The sequence below is a fragment of the Genypterus blacodes genome, unplaced genomic scaffold (genome assembly GCF_046128005.1).
Source record: "Genypterus blacodes isolate CSIRO-AG114 ecotype Tasmania unplaced genomic scaffold, CSIRO-AGI_Gbla_v1 ptg000156l_1, whole genome shotgun sequence".
Lineage (NCBI taxonomy): Eukaryota > Metazoa > Chordata > Actinopteri > Ophidiiformes > Ophidiidae > Genypterus > Genypterus blacodes.
Genome location: NW_027466957.1, coordinates 8,634,274 through 8,650,822, shown reverse-complemented (window position 1 = coordinate 8,650,822; position 16,549 = coordinate 8,634,274). Strand labels below are relative to the sequence as shown.

At 47.4% G+C, this 16,549-nt stretch overlaps 2 protein-coding genes across 3 annotated transcripts; both read left to right on the top strand.

Moving 5' to 3' along the window:
* The first annotated feature begins 225 nt into the window (after nucleotides 1-225).
* Nucleotides 226-3,045, top strand: asb14b (ankyrin repeat and SOCS box containing 14b). The gene is made up of 9 exons (XM_076166950.1): nucleotides 226-549; nucleotides 636-688; nucleotides 765-896; nucleotides 1,004-1,162; nucleotides 1,258-1,503; nucleotides 1,579-1,750; nucleotides 1,846-2,380; nucleotides 2,612-2,765; nucleotides 2,867-3,045. Exons 1-9 carry the CDS (start codon nucleotides 425-427, stop codon nucleotides 3,043-3,045), a joined length of 1,755 nt encoding a protein of 584 aa, XP_076023065.1. The 5' UTR covers nucleotides 226-424.
* Nucleotides 3,046-4,217: 1,172 nt separating this feature from the next.
* tasorb (transcription activation suppressor b) lies at nucleotides 4,218-15,856 on the top strand. Of its 2 annotated transcripts, none has more exons than XM_076166526.1 (23): nucleotides 4,218-4,637; nucleotides 6,053-6,198; nucleotides 6,318-6,410; nucleotides 6,507-6,579; nucleotides 6,954-7,045; nucleotides 7,133-7,267; nucleotides 7,397-7,521; nucleotides 7,639-7,670; nucleotides 8,078-8,183; nucleotides 8,324-8,427; nucleotides 8,595-8,704; nucleotides 9,244-9,316; nucleotides 9,418-9,492; nucleotides 9,598-10,578; nucleotides 10,807-11,117; nucleotides 11,206-11,308; nucleotides 11,433-12,355; nucleotides 12,720-12,842; nucleotides 12,998-13,157; nucleotides 13,243-13,351; nucleotides 13,472-13,650; nucleotides 13,771-13,905; nucleotides 14,117-15,856. In XM_076166526.1, exons 1-23 carry the CDS (start codon nucleotides 4,334-4,336, stop codon nucleotides 15,409-15,411), a joined length of 5,787 nt encoding a protein of 1,928 aa, XP_076022641.1. In that variant the 5' UTR covers nucleotides 4,218-4,333; the 3' UTR covers nucleotides 15,412-15,856. The 2 variants fall into 2 exon arrangements, with proteins under 2 accessions (XP_076022641.1, XP_076022640.1); XM_076166525.1 differs by having other exon boundaries at nucleotides 14,114-15,856.
* The last annotated feature ends 693 nt before the right edge of the window (nucleotides 15,857-16,549 follow it).

Genomic DNA, 16,549 nt, shown 5'->3' with positions numbered 1-16,549 from the left:
TGACTTGTTGTAGCTGTTGTTATTGCCCATTTTCCCGTTTGTGCTGCCATTACATTCATGATTTAGCAACAATGCCATTGTTAGGAAGATCTTTTGACTATAAAGTGCTGTGTGTTTTTTGCCAAGATGAGAGGAATACTTAACTGTATATGCGGTAAATTCTCATTCTCATTGGAACCATGTGGATGACTATTTTGAATGGATTTCAGTGACACCAAAGTAATTTGAACATCAAACTCAATAGAAAAGAGCAAAAGTAAATTCATCTATTCACTGCTTGGTTGTATTAGAAAGCTCCTCTGCAATTACACCAGGCTGCATGCGGCTTGTTACCATTCAGGTACCAGGTTAACAGGTTTAACTTTCATGTTTTCTATATTGTTGTGTGTCTCCAGTGCAAAGACTTGTGACTTTGGACTAACAGATGACCACAGAAACAGAAAATGAGTTTTACGACTCAGAGGATGACTTGGATGAAGATGAGGCAACACAATATATTATCGAACAGAGTCTGATTCAATATAGAAAACTCAAAGGATTGAATCCCAGGTTACTCTCTAATCACCCAGTAATAAAATCCCCCCCTTCCCCTGTGTACCAATGAGTTTAACATGCAAACCATTGTGTTTCAATAGTGATCTCAAACACAGCGAGGATCCTGATGAGATTTTCAAAGCAATCAAAGATGGTAAGTTTATTTGATGCGTTGCACCATTAATTTTGCCCGCAGCCCCATAATGATACCCCTCTGTCTTCATTTGTAGGTGATGAAGATGCACTGAACAGACTGTCAGTGCACCCAGAGATTCTGACCAGAGTGGATGAGCGAGGATGGATCCCTCTGCATGAGGCTGCAGTGCAGGGAAAGAAAAGGGTACTAGAGATCATCTTCTCAGGTAGTTTCTGTTATTGAAAGTACGACAGAAATGTGTAACCATTGATCACAGACATGTCTTTTCTATTCTGATATATATTTACTCATTCTTTGCTGTTTGGGTTCTAGCGTCACCCCTGGGTGCAGACCAGTGTCGCACACTACGGGGTGAGTCACCCCTTTTTTTAGCTGTGGTTCATGGACTCAGAGAGAACGTTACATTCCTGTTACAGAACGGTAGTAACCCAGACCTCCAGAACGATGAGCAGGATTCTCCATTAGAAGCAGGTATCTGAGACTCACGTGTAGCGCATTGGATGAAAAATCTGATTTTACCCTCAATATTACTCATTTTCTTCTGTCTCCCTCTCACTATTTGGTAGCTATTCTAAATGACCAGTACGACATGGTAACACTTCTGCTTCGCTACAATGCCAGAGTAGACCAAACAGGACCACTAAACCGGACAGCTCTGCATGAGTCTGCCTTTTTAGGCTTGGAGAACTTCGTCCATCTGCTGCTCGAGTCTGGAGCCAACCCCAATGCTGGTGACATCAAGGAGAAAACTCCTCTGGCTTTGGCTGCACAAAATGGACACTTGAATGTGGTGGAAATCCTGTTAAAGAAAGGTATATGAGACCGGGCGTCAGATTCTACTCTTAGTGAATCTTATGTGTGACAATAGTGTCTGTAATATGTTGTAGGAGCACATGTGTGGAGTGGATCTGAGGAGTCTGGCACCGTCTTGTTTGATGCTGCAGCATCAGGAAACCCTGACATAATCTCATTACTTCTGGACCATGGAGCAGATCCTAACCTGCCTCTGTACAGCGGACACCTGCCCATTCACCGTGTGGCATACCATGGACACATACTGTGAGGAACATCTTTACTACAATATTTATCTCTCTTAGTTTTAAGATACATAGTTTGAATCACTAACATGTTCTTAAAGGGCTCATCTTTGACAGGGCATTGGAGCGCCTGATCCCACCGACTAATATGGCTGCTGTAAAGGAAAGCGGGATGAGTCCTCTCCATTCTGCAGCTGCGGGGGGACATGCTCATTGTCTGGAATTGCTACTGAAAGCAGGCTATGATCCCAACTTCATGCTGCACCCGAGGGTGCGTCGCGGCTATGATGATGAGCGCAGGTCTGCCCTGTTTTTTGCAGTTTCCAACAATGATATGCAGTGCACCCGATTGCTGTTGGAGGCTGGTGCAATGGTGAATCAAGATCCTATCAGCTGTTTGCAGACAGCTCTTAGGCAAGGCAACTATGAACTTATCAACACTTTGCTCAAGTTTGGAGCAAATGTCAACTATTACTCCCGCATCAACACCACTCACTTTCCCTCAGCATTGCAGCATGCCTTGAAAGACGAGGTCATGCTGAGAATGATTCTTAACCATGGCTATGATGTTAGGCGTTGCTTTGACTGTCCCTATGGTGACAGTTGCCATGACTACGGCCCTTGGACGACCTCAGTTATCAAAGACATGCTGGTAAGACAAAGCTTGTCATGGGGAAAAGACGCATGTCATGTTTTAAAGGGAGGAATGCAGGGGAATCAGCGGGGAAACGTTTGTTGCAGAATGCTTTATGGTTTCTCTGAGTGCTGTTAATCCCCCCTCTCCCTCTCCCTCTCCCTCTCTCTCTCTCTCTCTCTCTCTCTCTCTCTCTCTCACACACACACGCACACACACATAATCTCTTGTCTCCCCATTCCCTTGTAGTTCTGCGAGGTGATTACTGTGTCCTGGCTTCAGCACATATCTGGCCAGGTGGTGCGCATCATGCTTGACTATACCGATCATGTGTCCCTCTGCACCAAACTCACAGACAGCTTGACGGAGCAGAAACAATGGTCAGAGATCAGTAATATTCAAAGTAAGACATCTCTGCCTTCATCTCTAGCTATACAATGTCCACCTGTGTGTGTGAGTGTGTGTGCGTTCATGATGTGTCTTCACTGACTGACTGACTTTCAGGAAATGTGCGCTGCCTGAAGCACCTGTGTCGGTTGAGGATAAGGGAGCACCTCAGTCGCCTGCGCATGAGAGCCCCCATGTTCATCAACTTCCTTCCTCTTCCTCCCAGGCTCAAAGATTATCTGCGCTACAAGGAGTATGATGTCTACAGCAGGGGCAGTATATTTAACCAACAGTGAACAGAGGGGCAAAGATAATCACTATAAGATATCTGTGTGCTTCATTGCTGGTTTTGGAAATCATTATTTATTTTTCCAAGTATGACAAACATTATCAACATTATGTTAAACTGGAGCAAACTCTCACAGCAGATTGACAAGATGCTTCGAATTTATATCCAGACTTCCCATGAGCTACTTGTCCATTTACAAGTTTGTTGTTATGGGCTGGACACGCGGCAGGCAAGTCTCCAAAGCGTGGGTAGCGACTGTTACCGTGGAAACAGACAACAAAATCAGAGCGGAAGTAGAAAATAATCTGGCCCCACAAACGCTACAACCCCTACTCAAATTCAACATCTACACAATTTAACATTGAACACACAACATTATAGTAAGTTGCCGCTGCTTGTATGAACTATATCTATGGACGGCATCTGTTCTGTAACAAAACAAAATAATATCTTGTATTTTTGGCAATATTGATATCAAATAAATAAACGACAGTGTCTTTCTTTTCATATGACTGTTTATGTCTCTATAATGTCCTCACAAGACGTCTCAGGAAACTGCCAAAACAAGAAGTATCAACCGTTCCCCCAAGTTTATTGTGCAAGTGACTGAGCAGTATGCTGTCAGCTCATTGGGCCATCAATGAACCCCCCATTGATTGGTTTTAGTGAGGCGGAAGCGACGAAAAGATATCCCGTGGTATCATGTGTGCATTGACGATTATTATTATTATTATTATTATTATTATTATTTTTATATCACATCTGCCGCTTTGTGCACCTTCTAGTGGTAAAACAAAGCGTTACATTGGCAATGTGTTTTGGGGATGAAACGGTTCCATTATTTGGCCTGAATCAATGGCAAGGTTTAAATCTACTTTTGTTTTAAACAAGAAGACGCCTGGTAACATGAGATGTAGGAGAATACATGTGAATTAATTGAAATGAAGAATATGTTATTACAAACAAATGGTTGCCATGGCGAGAAGACATCTTGCCTATATTTTAACACTTGACTTAACATATTTGGCTGTAATTTACACTCTATACACCAATTAATTAATTCACTTTTGCTTTTCTGTATAAAGACACCAGTGTGCAGTACATGTAGTGGCCGCTGGGTGGCGCGGATTTTCTCCACTGTAAACATAGTGACGGCAGCGTTTTGCAGTGGTGGAGAAGAACGTGTACGTCATTTTCACAATGGCGGAGGCTGGGTGAGGAGGATAGAGTGTGTGTGAAGCGGCGTCGTAATCGTGAGAGCTACACTGCCCGCATCAGGTGCAAGGTGCACGAAAATGGCGCTGAACCCCAACGCGGTGGGGAAAAGGGACACAGAATGTACCAAGAAGGGCGAACAGCTGCCGGAGGGAGGCGAACCTCAGAAGAATTCAGCCGCCACCTCGGCCACAGCCAACCAAAATGGCGATCAGGCTGGATGTGGAGACAGTGCAATGCCTGAACAAGAAGCCCCTGAGCGGCGGAGGAGTGTGCAGCCGGACGCCCGGAGCTTCAGCACTTCTCCATTGCCAGGCCAGAGACCAAGCGAGGAGCTGCCACGGAGAAATTTTCAAATTCCGAGGAAGATTAGAGAACGAAAAGGTGGTGCCCTTTGGCAGCTATTTTCAACAGACTCTGTTCTTTCATGATTCTGTTGCAGCATGTTGCTAGCCTGCGAGCTAACTGGCCTTGCTAGTTTAACGACTTTTATCAGTGTGATTTGGACATTTGTTAGGCGCTGTTGAGTCACGGTGGCGTACGTGGGTTTATCTTGTAGCGGGTTTAGCAGGCAGAGCTTTGGCTGTCACCTCAGGTATCCTAAATACCAGCAGGCAGCTTGGGCACAGTGAAGGCGACTGAAAGCGGCACTTTGCTGGCTGGACAGTGAAAGCCCACCTTGTTTGGTTCCTGCGCATTTCTTCATGACACCACGGCCGCTGACACTAGTTGTCAAGCTGTGAGTGAAAGTATCAGCAGCTCACCTGACAACATGTGCTCATCCTGTTGCCCCCCAGCAAAGGGCAGGAATACCTCTGTGTCCACACTGATATGACTGAGAACATCACAACTCACACTGAATCCCACTGCAGCCCCTTACCACATGCACACACAGTCAGTCAGCCAGGTACACACACATGCCTGAAGCAACCTCTACATTATTTGTGTTTACACGTCAACATTATCCATCGGCTCCACCATGTCACTGAGGCAGAGGTGTTTACAACGATTCACTTGGTCCACTATCATTTGTTTAAATGCAAACGGAGCCAGGATATCATTATCTTCCCTCAGATCAGCCCTGTTGATAACCCTTTGCACCAGCATGTTGTGGAAGTGATGTGGAAGTGTTCACATAAACGCCTGCCATGCCTTTGATCAAAGCTAACAGCTGTGAGACAAACCAGATGTCTGCACCACTGTAGTGTCCAGACATCACACCACACTAGCTGTTGGCCCACAGTCTGCTGCAGGTGGACTGTAGCCATGGTTTCATGTATTTGCATGTGTGTGTTGAATGGATATACCAAACTTACGAGTCACCCACTGACTGCTGCGTGAGGGTTTGTTGATGTCAGGGATTTGTGGTTCCTGATGTGTTTTCCAAATCCCTAGGAACATTCCTTTCCTAAAGCATGTTTTAGTAAGATGTCTGATAGCAGAAGCAGTTTGATAACAGTTAGCTGCTGGGTCCCTTTGCTGCTCCTTCCTCTGCTGTGCTGTATAAGCCTACAGGAATACACATGAGTCAGTCTGGGGAATGCACAAACTTCAAATCATCCACTGGGTTGTGGAACTAAAGAAAGGAAAGCATCTGAGCTGAAGATGCCATCCAGGTTTTCATTTTGTTTCACTGTTGTATGTTCCAACAGTTTGAAGATGCAGCCATCTTCTGTCAGATCTAAAATCTGTTATGTGTTTTGCTACTTTCTGCACCTCCCCTCTTCTGCACACAGGTACAAACTCCCTCTGCTTCATGCCCAAGCTAATTCACTGACTCACCTCTTGTGTGTGTGCAGGGTTGTACCAGTTTCTGCCCCCTGACAGCCGGGAGTTTGAGGATCTTGTGAAGATCGTCTCCTCGTTTTGCTTGGACTCGTCGTCGCGTGGCACCTTCACCTACTGCAAGGCCAGGCTCATTCACAACGAGCTGCTGGAGAAGGAGGTACCAATTTGTCTTCCTGTGTTTCAAAAATGCGTGTGTGAAAAATGCCTTGACAGTTGGCATGTTGTGTGATGTCCAGGCTGCTATATCTGCTCTCTCTCTACCCTCCCCTGTCCCAGTTTATAGAGAAGAGGCGAGAAATGAAGCAAGAGGGGCGGACTGAACAAGAGCTGGCTGAATCCTACTGCTTCCTTTATCCAGACAAATCCAAGGTTGGCCTGTCTGCGAAGTCTCACTGACATGACGATGACAAATCACAGACGTGTTGATATGATTCTAAGCTTTCAATGTTCCTTTTGTGTACCTAGCTTCAGTGGATCTGTGAGAAGGGTCTGTCTGTAGGCCACTCTAGAATAACTACACTGGGAAATCCATCTGTGGGTAAGTTGGTGCGATGTGGCATGCGGGTGTTGACCTTTTTAAAGATTTTGCGTTGTTGAAGAGACTTTATTCTGATACTTTGCATGCAGATCATGTTTTCCTTTCATGTGAGTTTCATGTTTTCCTTTCATGTGAGTAGTTGAGGACGATAGATTACTTTACTCTAGGAGTTAGCAGGAGCCACTTCTTAGTAAGACTACTATGCGTGTCCTCTGGCAAGTGTTGTGTCATTATGACCCGATAAAGTTACAACCGGTGATGTCTATTCAACAGCTGAGAATGGATGATATATGTGAGTGTGGCTCAAAGCCAAACACCTTCAGATGGAATGCTTATGATACTTTCCCTCTAATTCAGTTGCTTTGTCGTTTCAGGTGTTTATCTCTCCAAATACTCCGATTTGTTACAAATTAATCCATTTGAAGTAGGTTCGTTTGGAGACCTGATTGTATTTAAAGTCATGAGGGTAAGGGAAACACTCTTCTTCATGTTATCCTGTTTATTGTTCGTTTCGTATGGACATTGTAGCCAACCAGCATGTGTTCTTCCTCAGGGCCGAATAAAGCACATCCACGAGAACATGCCTAAGAACGCTATGGAACCTACACCCAAGTTTGACTGTCACTCGTCCAAAAGTGCCAATCGGGTCACGTCTCTGCTGTCATACAGGGCCTTTGAGCTCACACAGGTGAACGCCAGCTTCTCCTCGTTCAGCGCCGTGTCTGTGATTGCGTGCTTTGTCCCGACCGCACTATATGTTTTCAAAACGTGTTAACAATACATTTCTGTATCTGAATATGTCTTTGATGTCTTTCAGCAATATTTTTTTGAGTTTGCATTCAACGAGATCAAGACTCGACCTAGACACCTGTGTCCATATGCTGTGGTTTCATTTCAGTACAAAGGCAAAGAGGCTGCAGCAGCGCCTATGACTGCACACAGGTATGCTTACTCTTAAGTCAGGGAGTGGTTAAAGTTTCCAGACATGTATATCCACTCGAAATATCTGCTGTGTCGGCGTCTGATTCTCAAATAGATGCTTTCTCTGTTCATCAACAGGTTTAACACTATTTCTGCAGAAGGAAGTAAAGGTAAATCGTCTTTTTTTTTCTCTTATCATAACATCGCTGATATGTAATGAAAGAAGCGAGTCTACATTTGCTTTCTTGCATTTGTGTCACGTCTCTGTAATCTGGAATGCAAATGAGGGCCGTTCCCTCTGGGACCTGAACACACTGCCTAAACGCTCTGTGTGTAACTAACTACTGCGATAGCTAAACGATGACAATTTGGTCGTCGAGTGCTTGTTGTCAGTTATAAATGAATGGATTGAATTGGCTGCACACTCGACTGTGCAAAGCAAAACGAGCAGCGCTGGATCTTTGACATTTGAAATTACGCGATAAAAAGAGCCGTTCAACCAGAAGCCTGTCTGTTGTAATGTTTTGAGTGGCTGTTTTTGTTTGACCTTTGAACTGTTGTGCTGATATCATTGCAGGAAAGAGCTGCTACACTGTGTGGAGTGGTCCACTGGTCAACAAGGGCCAGGACTTATTTGCCGTTTGTTTACGATCCGCCACGCGTCCATACCTGCCTTTCAAACTGTGAGTGATCCCGCACGCCCCCAATTATACGTCAGCCACAAAGGGCTTCTATCTGCTGAACCTTAATATCAAAAAAACAGAAAGCAAGTGTTGGTGGTGTTATTTGCTCCATCATCGATCATCTTATGTCCTCCCTGCAGGCCTGAGAAGCTGGAGATGAATCAAGGCATGCAGCTAGAACAGGTGAAAAGGAAGATTCCTGGGGTTCTCTTCTCTTGGGACACCTACAGCACGTCGCGAGAAGGTCAGTCGATAACGGCGTCCCGACAAACGGAGGCCTGTAGCAGAGTTATGGCTCTGATCCCAAAAGCACCACAGCTGCATTTCAAAAACCCTGTTTGTACCGTTCCGAATTTAGTCCAGCGTAAAGTTTCTGCTGCCTGTTCCCAAATTGCCTTTCGTTGCCCTTAGTGATGAAGTGTGGGATGTCCTGCAGCCTGTTTGAGGTGGTGGCTGGAAAAGGCAAACCAACCAGCGGCAACTTGGCAGCGCTGCTCAACAAACTGGAGAGGGACAGAATGGTGAGTCACCCTGTCCTCGTTATTTACCAGGACCCCACTGTGCCAAATGCAAGAGGTCCCTGTACACGCCACTCCTAAAAAGATGGACTCCTCCGGTCACTCTTCCCCAGGGGATCTTCCCGCCCGAATACGACCGGACAAGTACCTCTTTACAACTCCTGAGGAAACATGAATCCGCCCCCCAGCTTTCACCTATTTAAATATTTTGTTATTTTTAACCAACTGACTGAAGCTGCTCCAGGGTGTTGGATTTACCTGGCTGGGTAAATTGTGCATAAACACTTCCTGAGGGATTAACTGTCACCAGTTGAAAGCTGAGACAAAAACAGCACTTGAAACAAATACTGTATTTAAAACCAGGAATGGTATCTTTTACCGTTCAGAGAGAGGAAATTTCAATTTGCCAAAACGTTCCGTACCACTATGACATGATCTGTGCACCGTTTATGTGAAGTTGAGCGAGGCCAGATAGAAGAAGCTGTACGACATGAACATTGGACAGAGTTTCTCACTGCGATGTGTCTCCTCTCCTGGTTCAGGTGCTGGTGAAGTCCTTGTCCGACAGGGGCTTTCTTTTCCTGCTGTCCTCGGCTCAGATGCTGGACTCCAGAGGTGCAGAAGCGATTTTTCTTTTCCTCCATAAAAAGTCCTCACACACACTGCTTGCCTTTTGATATGGATCAGGCATTCAAACTGTGCTGTTTGTTTTCCAGAGCGGTGGAGTCGAGTTGAGAAGAACCTGCTGGCGTTATTCATCTTTCAGGAATCAAGGGGGGTTGCCAAGTCTTGTAAGTGTTATTTACGACTTTATGTTTTTGTTCGGACCTTTAAGAAATGCAGCACCTGCGTTGGTATTTGATATTAGCCACTGACATTTGTGTCTTACCTTTTAGCATCCAGACAGCATGAGCCAGAGCGGCTATCAGCAGAGCCCCAGCCGGCAGCCCTGGCCTCCCTGCAGCCCTTTCTCCCAGCTCTGCACTACGCCCTGTTCAAGCTGCGGCAAAACCCCGGCAAAGACCTCAGCTCTGGTGTGGAACGCCAGGCCCAAGATTACCTAATGCGTATGGATACAGGCACGGTACGGCCGTTCATCCTGCCCGATTATAGACACAACATGGACGATCGGAGTAACTTGCATCCGCCAGCCAGACCCAAATACAACATTGATGCAATGCTGCGTTCCTACTTCCACAACCCTACGGCGTACGTTTTACCTTTGACTAAGACAAAGGACATAATTGAAAGAACACGAATCCCTGTACCCACACCTGCCCCAGCCCCGGCACAAGCCCCAGCCCCAGCCCCAGCCCCAGCCCCAGCCCCAGCCTCCGCACAAGCCCCAGTCCCAGCACTAGCCCCAGCACTAGCCCCAGCACTAGCCCCAGCACTAGCCCCAGCACTAGCCCCAGCACCAGCCACAGTTGAATACAGCCCCGTGTCTGACTGGGGCGGTTCCGACAGGAGCTCAGACAGGTCGGAGAGACCCCCAGAAAGGCTAGCTCCAGAGAAGCCATCGCACGAGAGGGTCCAGGAGAAGCCTCCCGCAGAAAGCAGCCGGCGGAAGTCAGGAGTGGCCCAATCAAACGGGGCCCAGGTGCCTCAAAAGTCCCACACAGACTCCCAGCCGCCGGCCCAGAGGTTGCGACTGTCCCAGAATGAGTACGACAAAGACAAGATGAAACAGCTGCTTAAGCTGATCCAGCTCCACAAAAAAGCCCTAGTGAAGGATCCTGGGAAGGAAAGGGGGGAGGTGGGGGAGGATGGGGCCTGGGAGTCTAACAATCTGAAAAGGAAATTTGAAGGAGGCGACAGGGGAGGTGTGAACAAACACCAACGCACAGATCCCCTGAGCAACGGAGAACCCAGTCGAGGTGAGGAGGGCTGCACTGTTTCATGCTTGATGTCTGCACTTGATGTCAATCCTGGAAGTTGCAAAGTTTATTTATTTCAGAAATGTTACAACTTTCAATATTTGTTATGTTTTAAAGTGTAAAGGGCAGTAGTTGCATTCCTAATCCGTTACATGCTAACATTTCCACAAAGGTATTCCAATAGAGGAAGTTGTACTGCTCTAATTAGTTGTGTGCGTTTCATGCTAGGAGCTCCGGCAGATGAGGCTGGAGAGGAAGGTGGGCAGAATGACAATCTGACGGCGGTGATGGAGAGCATGGGTCTGTACGACACCGACCTGAGGGCACAGGGCAACGCCCACGTCTCAGCGGTCAATGAGACCCAGAGACTTCTCAAGATCTTGCTGGCGACACTAAACAAAGCTGTGGCTCAGGGTTCAGTGCCTGTTCAGTCAAACCACGGCGAGCAGTCGGCAGGCTCGGAGAGGAGGGAGCCCGCCACCCCTGACCCAGACCTGAGGAAACAGGAAGAGGCGTCGTCACACGCAAACTACACACAGGTGAGATGAAGCACAGAGCGAGCGTGATTATCGGGTTGTTTTTCATTCACCAGACCAAATTAGAACTATCAATGAATTTTCTTTTAAGGAGGATATGGACTGTAGCCCTGGTAGTCCGGTCAGCCCGGGATCACCAGCAGGACAAGCTCGTACTTCAGACCACCCGACTTGGGCCGTCCCACCCAATGAAGGTACGACTACACATAACATTTATCTAGTTTTCCTGTTAAGTCATTTGTGAAAAAGTGGTTTTATGTTTGTTTACACTGAATGAGGTTTGGTGCTTCTGAACAGCTCCTCTCTGCTTTCCCTCAGATAAAGATCAGCCTGAGGTTGAGCCCCAGCCTGAGCCTCAACCTCAGCCTCAGCCTGAGCCAGTGGCAGAGAGCCTACCGGAGCCCAGCTTCACTCCAGTCGTAGAAGTAAAAAAGACCGCAGCAGCAGCACCAACGTTGCCCATTGTGGAGGACTCTCCCTCCCGGCCCTCCATCAGTCTGGACACCATACTCAACCAGGAAATACACAGCCTCACGTCTGACATTAAAAACATCATGCACAGCCACCACATCTGCTATACCTCTCAGCTGCCCCCACGGTTACCCCTTCGCCACTCCTGGCTGTCCAACAGCTGTTTCTCAGACTTTGTCTCACCCTACGTCTCCCCTGTCCCAGTCCATGGGCACGTTCAAGCACTAAGTGAGAAGATGGACAAGTTGATCCCAGCCCCACCTGCTCCCCCCAAACCCCCTTCCCCAACTCCTCCAGTGACAACGTCTAATCTTACACAGCTGCCCCCTGCCCCCACCCCAGCTTCCAGCACCAAAGTAGAACCCTCGCAGTCCAAGAGTACGAGTAGTCCAAGAGCGCTTCCTCCTCCTCCTCCTCTCACAGTCATAAACCGGCCGGCCGCCGCCGAAGCTTTCTCTCTGACCGTCAAAGAGAAAGTTTCTGCTAAGGCAAGAGTAGAAGCCAACTCGACGGACACGGTCACAGAGGTCTATTCTCCCTCTCAAGTCACTCCAGGCTCCCCAGACTCTACCTCTGTGCAAAACCCGAATGCAAACCCGGGCCCCACGTCTGCGCCCAGCCTACTGACCAACAGCCTCATTGGCCAGCTGAAGCCTGAAGTATTTAGCAGCCTTGTCGAGATCTTCAAGGACGTCACCAAGAACACAGTGAAGTTCTACATATACTCCGACGACGAGGGGGAGGAGAGTTCTGTCTGCAAGCAAATCAAGGTACGACACTGGGCTCCCCCTTTGGTCTAGAACATGTGTAAATTTAGATGTAATATTTCTAAGAACATCTATTATTGGCCTTACTTTAACATAATTTTACACTCAATGTCATTCTAAATTGTGTTCTGCCGTCGCTGGAAATAACCGCCTTCTACGAAAGACTAATCTGAGACAGTTTTTATTAGCTCTGGAGAGCCTGCGCAACCGTCTGCTATAAGACATTAACACACATTCAATGCCCGTTTTCCACTTATGTATATACTGTATGTGTGTGTGTGCGTTTCATAGACTGTGTAAAGAAAAATGTGCTCCCAAATGTTTGTTCCTAACATTCTCTCTCTCTTGTCTTGTGTCTCTCCCTAAGGAATATTTGATCAGTCTGGGCAACAGTGAGTGCAACCCGCAGACCTTCCTAGAGAACAGCAGCAGTCTGGATAAGCTCCTCATCATCATCCAGAATGAGGACATTGCTGCACATGTGCATAAGGTTGGACCACCTCCCATGATTCCCTTCCCTCCTGTCACTCACACACAGCTCACCACTACCTGACTTTTCAGTGGGAGTGGAAATCTTGACATATATCACTTTAATTTCGTGTATTTAGTGTAGTGAACTCAAGCTTCTATCTTCTCCCGGTCCAGATCCCAGCCCTGGTGTCTTTGAAGAAGTTGCCTTCAGTGAGCTTCGCTGGGGTCGACTCTCTCGACGACGTTAAGAACCACACGTACAACGAGCTGTTTGTGTCCGGGGGCTTCATGGTGTCTGACGAGTTTGTTCTCAACCCCGACCTCATTACCCAAGGTGTGTTTTGCTCGTCATCGTGGACTGTGCAGTTTAACTGGAAATATTAGTTCTTAACCGAGTTTGTGTGGTTTCCTTTATCCAGACCGGTTGCAGGGGCTGCTGAAGTTCCTGGAGGAGCAGAGCACCCCTGAACACCCCTGGCAGTGGAAGGTTCACTGCAAGTCTCAGAAAAAGCTTAAAGAGCTGGGCAGGTCAGTGTCTGAGCCACAATAATAGTTAACACTTTGCTGGGCTTAATCTGAGCCTTAGTGTCAGCCAGACTAGACTGGAGATATGCACGCCACGGGTTAATGAGCACTATCTTCTCCCAGGTTAAACAGCAACGCCATGGGCCTGCTGACCCTTCTGACGGCCTACCAGAAGAAGCACCTGGTGGAGTTCCTCCCTTATCACGAGTGCGACACTCAGTCACGACAGGCCCCCGACGTGGAATGTCTGATCAAACTCCAAGCTCAGACTACCCAACAGCGGCACCTCATCTTCCTCACAGGTATTCTTCATCCAAACCTCCCATCATTCATTTCAAACTCAACAACTGAACTCAATGTGTGATTCATTTCAATTTAACCATTTTCCATTAAACTTTGCACACTGCTTTGTTCTTTTCCAGAGAGGCCATTTGAGATGTTTCTCCAGTATTCCAGAAATGGCATAGTGATAGCAAGCATTGATGACATTATGAGCGGTTTCCACAGCCTGATTGGCTCCATCAATCAGAACGAGCTTCCTACGCCTCCCTCCACAGGTGGGTAATCGGTTGTACGCAGTGTTCATGATATGTTGCTGGATTGCCTTTTGCTCCAACAACAGTTAACATGCCAGATAGATAGAATAGCCATTTACACCTTTGATCCCGTGAAAATGTTTTATGCAGTTTGTGGCATGTTAATATCTCTGCACCCCCCCCCCCCCTCTCTCTCTTTCTCTCTCCTTGCCTTCTGCCTCTCACCCAGTAGTGCATGATGAATGTGTGGAGGAGGAGGATATGTCATTAGACTCTGATGATAGCGAGCCACCTGCCATGACGGAGCCCTCAGAGCAGAAGCAGGATGTCGACACGGACAAGCCTCCGCAGCCTCCCCCGCCAGACATGGAGGAATTTCGCCCACCCCTCCCGGACCATCAGACCACCCCTGGGAGGACTCCAAATATATCCGACTACAGCGCACTCAAAACAGCCATCTCTCAGTTCAAAGCCGTCAACCAGATTGGTGAAATAGGGAGCATGTCACCAGGGGGCTTTGCTGTCAACCCCCATCAAAGCTTCCTGTGTCCTTCGGCCTCGTGGTCATCCTACACTGGCTCTTCGAGCTACGCTGCCTCCCCAGCGTACCCCGCCTCGCCTTGCAGTGGCACTCTAGAACAGGACTACCGCCCCCCTCCCAACGCTTCCCCTGTAGTCGCAGCACACCCTCTTTTGGCCACAACAGGACCTCTAGCAAACCTATCCTCCCTCCCCTTGGAGGTCAAACCTCCCCCTCCGCCTCACCTCATGATGCTGGGTCACGCATACAGATCAGACACTGGAGGAGGGGCGGGGGTGTACTCTGCTGGCAGTGCCCACCCTCTACAAAGTACAACTGTAGAGGGCCCTCCGCTCTCCGCCCCCCTCCCCATCCCTTACACAGACCACAGTGACTCAGCCCAGCCGGGTTACAAGGCAGGTATTTCCCAAAATGCCAGCGGTATTCTTGCACAAAAGGAAGACAGGACTCTTGGTGGATGTGGGGAGCATGTATGGGGGAATGTAGGGACCAGAACTTGTGAGACTCCTGGCAGCCAGGGGATGGCCCCGCCTGGCTCGCATGACCCCAGCGGACTCATCCAGCCAGGGGAGCGGGAGTGGGCTGAGGCGCGTGGAAACGGCACCCCTGGTAGTCAGGGGTGCAGGACTCAGATGAATTGTGCTGACAGACTTGGTCCTCCTGTGGGAGTTCCGACAACAGCCCCAAGGGGGGGCTTGGTAATCAGACCTAAATTGCATCCGATGGGCGGTGCAGGTTATGGAAGCGTCATTCCTGGACAGATAAACCACGGGGCTTTGCGGGGCGCAATGGGTCCTGGTTCTTTCGGGAGCTATCGGGGGAGAGGAGCCCCACCAGTAGGACTTTGGCCACGGCCAGGAAGGGGACATGACAGGGGGGAAGGACCTGGAGGCGGCCCCTGCTCGTGGGGTTACCCTGGGGGTCGGGGAGGGGGACAGGAATACTACACAGACTACTCGTACTCTCACAGTTACACCCCTGAATAGACAATCAATGGAACAATGGAAGGGGTGACGTGACTGCCACACTTGAGACTGTAAGCTGAGTTGGCTGAATGTATATATTTACTTGTCAAAAATTTAATAATTCATGAATAAGGAACTTGGTTTTCTACATTAATGTAAACTGATACAGGCAGTGCCGAGTGTCCTACCATCATGTAAACTGTATGTACACTCTTTCCATGTGAGCTATTTGAGACCCTGTTCAAACCACTATATTTATATTTGCCAGCAAATATCATGGCCTTCCAGCTTTCTCGGATTTCTCATAATTTCTGTTTGTCCCAAATGGTTTGTGAACAAGGGGAAAAGCTGATATTTTTTTAAAGAAAAAAAAATAGTGAATGACGTCACTTTTGCTGTTGGATTTTTTTTAATTTTACATATTTGGTTGTCCTAAATTCTATTAAAATAAAACATTTCAAATCTTGTCTGTGTGATGGTTTGATGACTGTGTCACGCAAACCATTAAAAATATAAGTCACACCTGTCTCATAGTCCAATTCAACTCAGCATTTCCACTAATGAATGTCTGTACACCACATAAGATCAAACCAATGATCCAGGGATTCTTGCAAATACGTTTAACTGGACTCAATGTTTAGTATTTCTTAAAAATAAAAACACGTTCAACAAATCCATCACTGATGCAAACAAAAGACACACTTATAATATCACAAAATACTTTATTTCAGCCTGTACATTCTGTGAATAGGATCTTTTTCTGACAGCATGCTGCTCTTAGTGACCCTTACATCACACATCATTACGATACAACGTACACAGGGTGGATGTACGCGTGTTTAAGTCCAAAGCCTGTGACGGTCCTTGTTTGTTGGTTTTTGTAACTGACCTGACATGGCTGCTGTAATAATGCAATTTCCCATTGGGATTAATAAAGTACTCTTATCTATCCATCTACTGCAAAAGAAAGCAGTGAATATAGATCCTGAAATCTTTAAAATCCATATTCTCTAGCTGCTTAGCCACGTGTAGGGAGCAGTATGATGTAAAAGCATCCATGTAAAATCCTCTCAGGCTGCATGCTGAGGGCCAATTGCCCTTTAGCAGTGTCACTAAGGTAATTAGGAGAAGCTGTTTAGGGGTGATGGACTCTGAGTGA

What these genes read in the sequence shown, in the direction of transcription:
- tasorb (XM_076166525.1), top strand. Translation starts at nt 4,334, where the DNA reads ATGGCGCTGAACCCCAACGCGGTGGGGAAAAGGGACACAGAATGTACC. An exon ending in CCATACCTGCCTTTCAAACT is followed by an intron (nt 8,184 to 8,323) that starts GTGAGTGATCCC and finishes TCCTCCCTGCAG; the next exon opens with GCCTGAGAAGCTGGAGATGA. An exon ending in CACACGCAAACTACACACAG is followed by an intron (nt 11,118 to 11,205) that starts GTGAGATGAAGC and finishes TTTTCTTTTAAG; the next exon opens with GAGGATATGGACTGTAGCCC.
- asb14b (XM_076166950.1), top strand. Translation starts at nt 425, where the DNA reads ATGACCACAGAAACAGAAAATGAGTTTTACGACTCAGAGGATGACTTG. An exon ending in GGATTCTCCATTAGAAGCAG is followed by an intron (nt 1,163 to 1,257) that starts GTATCTGAGACT and finishes ACTATTTGGTAG; the next exon opens with CTATTCTAAATGACCAGTAC. An exon ending in CAGTTATCAAAGACATGCTG is followed by an intron (nt 2,381 to 2,611) that starts GTAAGACAAAGC and finishes ATTCCCTTGTAG; the next exon opens with TTCTGCGAGGTGATTACTGT.